The sequence below is a fragment of the Sinocyclocheilus anshuiensis genome, unplaced genomic scaffold, assembly GCF_001515605.1.
Source record: "Sinocyclocheilus anshuiensis isolate Anshui unplaced genomic scaffold, SAMN03320099.WGS_v1.1 scaffold300, whole genome shotgun sequence".
Taxonomy (NCBI): domain Eukaryota; kingdom Metazoa; phylum Chordata; class Actinopteri; order Cypriniformes; family Cyprinidae; genus Sinocyclocheilus; species Sinocyclocheilus anshuiensis.
In genome coordinates this window covers 2,007,545-2,015,860 of record NW_015557379.1, presented here as the reverse complement: position 1 = coordinate 2,015,860, position 8,316 = coordinate 2,007,545, and the positions used below count along the sequence as shown (strand labels likewise).

General features: G+C 35.4%; 1 protein-coding gene across 1 annotated transcript; it reads right to left on the bottom strand.

Moving 5' to 3' along the window:
* Positions 1-282: 282 nt before the first annotated feature.
* On the bottom strand, positions 283-5,321 carry LOC107679178 (lactoylglutathione lyase-like). Its single transcript, XM_016474680.1, has 6 exons — positions 5,148-5,321; positions 4,183-4,265; positions 3,770-3,910; positions 3,446-3,513; positions 2,185-2,274; positions 283-696 (listed from the first exon to the last, which is right to left on the bottom strand). The coding sequence occupies exons 1-6, from the start codon at positions 5,214-5,216 to the stop codon at positions 605-607; spliced, it is 543 nt and encodes a 180-aa protein (XP_016330166.1). The 5' UTR covers positions 5,217-5,321; the 3' UTR covers positions 283-604.
* Positions 5,322-8,316: the final 2,995 nt, after the last annotated feature.

Genomic DNA, 8,316 nt, shown 5'->3' with positions numbered 1-8,316 from the left:
ACCTTGCTGTCTATGGGAGGGTCAGAGAGCCCTCAGATTTCATCAAAAATATCTTAAATTGTGTTCCGAAGATGAACAAAGGTCTTACGGGTTTGGAACAACACAAGGGTGAGTAATTAATGACAGAATTTTTTGGTGAACTAACCCTTTAAATTTAACTCTCTATTTAAATCTTAGTGTCTTTTTAACAGGGTACATACCAATATTGTATCCTGAAACAAATGTAGTACTACAGGCTTCTTCAAACAGTCAATGAAAGAGTGACACAAAAATAATTGCCTTGCTTTATTTGATCAAACAACGGTAGGGTTTTAAGGTTAGAATGACTGCAAAAATTCAAAAAATATTTTATTTTAGTAATGTAAACTTTTAGGGTTAGACTCTATGGAGGACTGCATTATTTCAAAAAGTAAATGTCAGATTGCATTGTTATATTTTATACTCAGCTGACCAAATGTCTAACACACTGTCAAAGATTGTCAGTCTTCATAGTGTGCACAGCTTTCCATGCTGTCCACAGAGCAACCCCCCTTTCTGATCACCCAACTGTCCTTGATTTTCACAACTAGTGTCTTCTGATCAGGTCACAGCATAACAACAGTCTTTAAGAAGTGATGGACACCATGTTGTTAGGGCTGAGAATCTCAATCCAGTAACCATCAGGATCCTGAATAAAGGCCAGGCCCTTCATTTTACCTGCAAGTAATAAATAAATATTAAATAAATTGAAAGTGAAAAGTGACGTGACGTGGCCAAGTATGGTGACCCATACTCGGAATTAGTGCTCTGCATTTATCCCAGAGACTCGAACCCGCAACCTTTGGGTTACGAGTCCAACTCTCTAACCATTATTGCCAGTAAGTATTCCTTTAAGTTTATTTCAGAGACATTCAGTCTTTGGAGATCAAAGAGGGTTATTTTGCATTTTTAATCCAATTTTATTTATTTTAAAAAGGGGTCTTTGTATTGCATGTATACAGAAAATGTGCATACTGTGCACAGTTCATATGCTATATAATGCAGAAATAGTAAGAGTAGTATGATATTATGCTATTGAGAACACAGTCACAGTAACATGCAAATATAAACATCCAAAATTTGCAAATTCTGTGGCACTAAAATAGTTTGTTGCAGGTGAAGAAACATTATGTATCTAAAATAATCACATAGGATGATATAAAAGAAATTACCATCATCAGGTTTTTTTACAAAGGTCACTCCATTCTCTTCAAACAGCTTGCAGGCAGCATAGACATCCGGTACAGCAATTCCAATATGGCCTGATATATATATATATTTTAGGTTAATAATGTTATACAGAGATATTACATATTATTTTATCTAGAACTATATTTTCACATATTTGCAATGATTTTGCTAGCAATATAAAATAATGCATGAAGAATTTATAATATAAAATAATGCAACATCATGAATGTCACATTTTATTTGACCATTACATTTCCTACTGACTTGGGTTTCACAATCCTTCCTTTGTTTTGTGAACCACAAGTACGGAAAAAAAAAAAATTACTTGAAATAAAATAAAAACTAATATTGTGAAATATTACATTTTAAAATAGCTGTTTTCTGTCTATATATTGTAAAATAATTTATTCCGATGATCAGATCTGAATTTTCAGCATCATTACTCCAGTCCAGCCATTTTTGCTGCGGCGCCCTGGGAGCAGTTGGGGGTTCGGTGCCTTGCTCAAGGGCACCTCAGTCGTGGTATTGAAGGTGGGAGAGAGCGCTGTACATTCACTCCCCCCCACCTACAATCCCTGCCGGTACGAGACTCGAACCCGCAACCTTTGGGTTACGAGTCCAACTCTCTAACCATTATTGCCAGTAAGTATTCCTTTAAGTTTATTTCAGAGACATTCAGTCTTTGGAGATCAAAGAGGGTTATTTTGCATTTTTAATCCAATTTTATTTATTTTAAAAAGGGGTCTTTGTATTGCATGTATACAGAAAATGTGCATACTGTGCACAGTTCATATGCTATATAATGCAGAAATAGTAAGAGTAGTATGATATTATGCTATTGAGAACACAGTCACAGTAACATGCAAATATAAACATCCAAAATTTGCAAATTCTGTGGCACTAAAATAGTTTGTTGCAGGTGAAGAAACATTATGTATCTAAAATAATCACATAGGATGATATAAAAGAAATTACCATCATCAGGTTTTTTTACAAAGGTCACTCCATTCTCTTCAAACAGCTTGCAGGCAGCATAGACATCCGGTACAGCAATTCCAATATGGCCTGATATATATATATATTTTAGGTTAATAATGTTATACAGAGATATTACATATTATTTTATCTAGAACTATATTTTCACATATTTGCAATGATTTTGCTAGCAATATAAAATAATGCATGAAGAATTTATAATATAAAATAATGCAACATCATGAATGTCACATTTTATTTGACCATTACATTTCCTACTGACTTGGGTTTCACAATCCTTCCTTTGTTTTGTGAACCACAAGTACGGGAGTGTTAAGACAGATGCTTTATTTGCATCTCTGATTTTAACTTCAGTAGCCAAAATGGCAGAGGAAATAAATGTGAATTTGAATAGTGTGCATTATTGATCAGAAATGTTCACTGAAGTTTTTAGTGCAATAAAACCTTTAGTTCAAATATATGTAAGTAAATACTGCTGTTTAGTACTGTATACTGATACAGTGAACGATATACTGAAATTTGGAAAATATGCCCTGACTATTTTAACTAAAATATATATCAAATATTCAGAACATTTAGTGTTTCTTAGTGTTTACATTAAAACTTTTGAATTTAATTGCGGTTTAGACAAAATGATGGTTTGTATGAATTAATAAAAATCATCCTTTAAAGGCACAATATGTAATTTTCACCGCTAGAGGGCGCGTATTCAAAATAAACAAATAGACAAAGGCGTAGTTTGATGACGCTGTGACTGAGTGTGGAATCATGGGAGTTGTTGTCTTCATCCCCACAGCCGATGCAATCTGACGGGACTCAGGCAGAAATCATGTTCATGGATGAGCTAATGATTTATTAACGTAGTAGAATGAAGCAGGGTGAGGCTGAAAGCCGTCGAAGTGAAACGAGGCCGCTGAACGAGCGTGACACACGGCTCGAAAGCAGCGGAGCTTTTATTATGCCACAGTCGACTGCTTCTGCTTCTTCCGGTCGTGCGTATGTGGGGTAAAGCAGCGCTGTTTTATCATACTAGATACATTTGAAAGTTCTGTTATAATGCTACTCTGTGCGGTCGTCACCGGTCTATTAAAACGCACAACATATTAAAGCGTCTTTGGTGTTTCCATGTTTTCTACTCTCTCTCTCTCTCTATATATATATATATATATATATATATTTTAGCTATATAGTCCAGCCTGACTATGACAGACAGAAATGGCGTCATGCATGTTATACTTACCAAAGCCTCTTGGGTCTGAGTTGCTGTTGTGGTAAGACTGGCTGTCATCTGTCTCTGAGCCCCAGTTACTGGTAAAAAGATAAAACACAAATGAGAAATACAGAATGGCACATAAAACTGCCTTTTACTTTGAACTTATGTTTAGACATAATTCAGAACCTGGCGATTATCATGGTAAGCATGGTCAATGCTTTTTTTACTCTATGCAGAAGATTAGTGCTCAACTTGTATAGAATTTTTTTAAATGGCTGATACTGATATCTAAAGACACGAAAGGTTTTAATATGTTCCTTACAGCACACACACACACACACACACACTTACTGTGTGAGTTCTATAGTGGCTCGACGGGAGAACGTCCAGGCTGTCCTCTCCTTCACATCTGCAGGGATCTCTTTCTTATCCTCATAACCCAGAAAATACAGGGAGAATCGCATGGAGGGGAAATCAAACTTCTGTAACAGCCTATAAAGAAATTCACATAAAAAAATACTTAATTGCAAAGATCAGCAAACTACTGTACTTGACTGATAAACCCATTTGCATTCTTATTTTCTGTGCATTTTAATATATGAATTTACAATGTCTATTTATTATATTACAAAAATGGAAGTAAAATGCATTAAACATTTCTACAGACATAGCACATTTAGATATTACAAAATAATTAGCCTAAAACTAAAGTAAATCATATCAAGACTCAAGTCCCATTTCTAGTAGAGAAAAAGTTTTCTCACGTCATTCCCAATATGCGCGTGTAGAAATCCAGGGATTTAACCGGATCCTTAACCCGCAGCATCGTCTGCTGCATCATGAAGTCCTACAGCAGTGGCATAAATAACTTTCAGTAAGAATAAAACTGATAAGGTGATGAAAAATGATAAACAGTGGCATCCAAAGGCCTGAGACCATAACGGAGGGGGGCGGGTTACATTATTAATAGAATTCAAGTTAAGCAATCTTCTATATATTATAAATATTCTAATAGCAATTATTAATTGTAATAATAATAAATAATTATTAATTATTAGCAATATTCAATCTAATATTTCTGCTAAATGCATGAATTAAATGTCATTCTGAAATCTCTAGCAGCTCTGCTCTGAACTATGGATGTACTGTTACAAATTATGATTATAATTTATAATAATCTCTGATATAGATGTTATTTTACAGCATCTCTTTGGTTAAAATTGTGCAAATTATGTTAAGATTATTTATGACATGGCTTTTCCAAGAATGGACAAAAAATGTAAATATTTCCTAATATTACCAGGTTATCCATTATGAAAAGTTTGTTAGTGTTCTTATGGTAATATTTATATGTAGGCACTGCTCTGGCTGTGACATTGGAGGAGCCACAGGTCAACATTTCATCTGTGTAAAATGTCAAAGGTCATTCTAGTAACTTATATCAATCAGCATTACATACAGAAAACAGAATCAAGTCTGTATTGATTTTCATATCCATGACTCAGCAATACAGCACTTACCCATACAATCTCTACAAACTCAGCTGAGAAACTAACAGAGACCCAGAGATGCAGATAGATCACTGTAAAGTAACATCGATATCAAGGAGATGCTCTGAATCGCAAAGTTTGCCTGCAGTAGTTTAAAGGAGAACAGGGAAATGAGCGACGATCTTCGTGTTTGATTTACAGGTCTCGCCCTAGTTCTGGACTCAAGTGCGGCGTCTTACTTTAGTGATGGGGTTCCCCTCTTTACACGCAGCGGCAGCTGCTTCATTCGTCAGCCCTTGGTCGGTCATTTTTAGATGTGTTTCGGCTTGATGGTCACTTGGCGGCTGACACTTTGGCGGAAAGATACCACGCAGGGGGCGTGGTGATTGCGCATAGCGTCAGGGGTCTGACGTAACTGTGGGAGGGGCGATAAAATAACTGAGATGCTGTAATTTCCCTTTAATTCCTGCAGAGGGCGAAAAAGTGTTTCTCAGTGAGTGGGTGTTCTCTTCCTTTCAGATAAACGAAACAAAAGGGTTAAGAGAAACTCTTACATAAATGTCATCCTGTAAACAAGGAAGTGACTTAAACTGTAATTCATCGACTGGCCGCTAGAGGCTGGCTGCAAAAGGGAGTCAATCCTATAGACTCTCCATGTTAAAATGCCCAAATTTTCAGCAGAAAAAAAACGTTTTACAGCCTGGTTCAAAAAATTATTTTGGTCTATATAGCTAATTTTGCCCTTCATGACAACTGTGAGGGGGATGAATTTTTTTATAACTCATCCATTTAAATTATATTAAGCCTTAAATTTCTGCATAATTAAGGCCACTTGAGTGACAGGTGGATTGCCGCTGCTGTCACCACCGTCGAGCTAGGTGGGCGTGGCTTCAGCAACCTGCTCCCGCCTCTTTGCCCATTTTCGATTATCCGGGAGTGACGCGCGGTGACGCGCTGCCAAGATGGCGACGGCTGGCCCCGCCCACTTTTGAGCTTCAAAAACGCTCTTCGGAAATCTACGGGTGACGTCACGGACACTACGTCCACGTTTTTATACAGTCTATGGTTTATGTAACCATTTTTTGGAAAAAAATCTGTTTATTTATACGTTCTTCTCTCTTAGACAATTTTTCTTTGTTGTACAAGGATGTTTTATTTGGTTTTTATCATGTTGATAAGAATCTAAAGGACAAATATTTTCTAATAAATCTATTTATTTTGCTAGCAAAATTTTTTATACATAAGTGCAAATTTTTGTCTGTAAAGCCCCTATTTCTTATATTTTGTAAAGATCTGAAGTATTACTTGGAAACAATATCTACCTCCAGCAATGTTAAAGCCTTAAAATCGATAACATTGTGTGCATCTTATAATATTGGCTCTTTCCTATAATGTACAGTTGACTGAATGCTCTGTGACCTTTTGCCTGGTTGTTAAAAAGTGCCTTTTGAGGCACCTTTACTTTATATAATGTAATTTATATTACCCCTGGCCCTGTATGTTTGTTGTTGTTGTTGTTTTATTTTTTATTTTATTTTGTTTTGTGATTTTGTTGTTACTAGGGTTGTATATTTTTGTATACTTGTTGCTAATCCTAATAAAGGAGGGAAAAAAAAAAATAATAATACAGTCTATGGTTTTATACAGTCTATGGTTATGAGTGAAATTATAGGTGCATTTGGCTGTGGGTGAAAACAAGACACATGTTTTGTGTGTGTGTGTGTAAACTGTTTAGTGTATGTGGAGAGTAAAGAATGAAGAAAAGTTTGATTGAAAAAGATTATTTAAAAATCTGATAAAATGTATTGCAGTGATGCAGGTAGAAGAACATGCACATAAATGTAGATATTATGTGAATTTGGTGTGTGTGTGCATCTAAATATATTTTAGAAATTGAATCATTAAATCATTCAAATACATACATATTAAAATGTGCATCTATTCTCCATTTAGTCTTGATACAATGAACCTTACATTAAATAAATAAATGGACTTAAATGACCAAGAGTGGTTTATTGCTTTAATAAATAACAAAGATAGCAAGGGGAAAAAAGCTAGCAATTAAGTTAATACAAATGCACATGGAATGTATATTAGAATATTTGCAAAACTGACGAGATAATGTGATTGTATATCACACAGCATGACACATAATAAATAAATAAATAATTTTCTAACTGGATTGGATAAATGATAAACAAACAAACATACCATTATAAGCCCTCCTAAGTTTACCAGAAATGTACACTTCTGGTTCATCCTCATCCACCTTAGTCTTCCTCAGAATCCCATAATAATCCATTACCTAAAATGAAGTCATGCAATTGATAAAACTGTTTTCTATGACTCCCTTTGACTCTCTCAAGGCCTGTTAACCTTGAAAGCAGTTACACTTGAAACATCAGGTCTCGTATCATGAGAGCATTATTTCACTAAGTTATCTGCTGATGATGTCCTTGCTTTGCCCATAGCAGCACAGAGGAGGATGACAGGTTCATTCTAATGAAACATTCCTGCATGTCTTACTTGGAAAAACAACTCCTTAATTATTGCTTTTCTGTTTGTCTTTTTATCTTACACCTTTAACCCTATAATTATTCAGGTATAGCGTAGTCAAAACTAGCCTAAACCATATAGGCTACTAACTCGCCCACAAGTTGAAGTCCTTCAGGAAGGACATATAAGACTTCCTTCTGGTTGTTCTTTTTTGAGGCTCAGTTTGTGGTTATAAGTAAAGTCTCAGAGACAATCGTAACAATAAAACCACTTATTTTATTGGTTTCAATACAAAGCAGTTAATGCAAACCTGTTATCAATCTCTAAACAGCAATATCAGAGATTGCTTTAATCCTCAGACTTTTACTTGTTGGGGATTTCCAACACCATCATAAATTCCTCCTGTATGATTCAATCTTTCTGTTGCTCAAGTCTTCCAGTCTCTGTAACTCATGCTTAATAAGACAGACATCCTTCCTTTGTCACATACAGGTGCATCTCAATAAATTAGAATGTCATGGAAAAGTTCATTTATTTCAGTAGTTCAACTCAAATTGTGAAACTCATGTATTAAATAAATTCAATGCACACAGACTGAAGTAGTTTAAGTCTTTGGTTCTTGTAATTGTGATGATTTTGGCTCACATTTAACAAAAACCCACCAATTCACTATCTCAACAAATTAGAATACTTCATAAGACCAATAAAAAAAAAACATTTTTAGTGAATTGTTGGCCTTCTGGAAAGTATGTTCATTTACTGTACATGTACTCAATACTTGGTAGGGGCTCCTTTTGCTTTAATTACTGCCTCAGTTCGGCGTGGCATGGAGGTGATCAGTTTGTGGCACTGCTGAGGTGGTATGGAAGCCCAGGTTTCTTTGACAGTGGCCTTCAGCTCATCTGCATTTTT

Excerpts from the sequence above, each read along its gene's own strand:
- LOC107679178 (XM_016474680.1), bottom strand. The coding sequence starts at position 5,216 with ATGACCGACCAAGGGCTGACGAATGAAGCAGCTGCCGCTGCGTGTAAA. Across the intron at positions 3,911-4,182 it reads ACGCGCATATTGGGAATGAC|GCTGTTACAGAAGTTTGATT; the intron begins GTGAGAAAACTT and ends ATTTCTTTATAG. Across the intron at positions 3,514-3,769 it reads GCCACTATAGAACTCACACA|TAACTGGGGCTCAGAGACAG; the intron begins GTAAGTGTGTGT and ends TCTTTTTACCAG.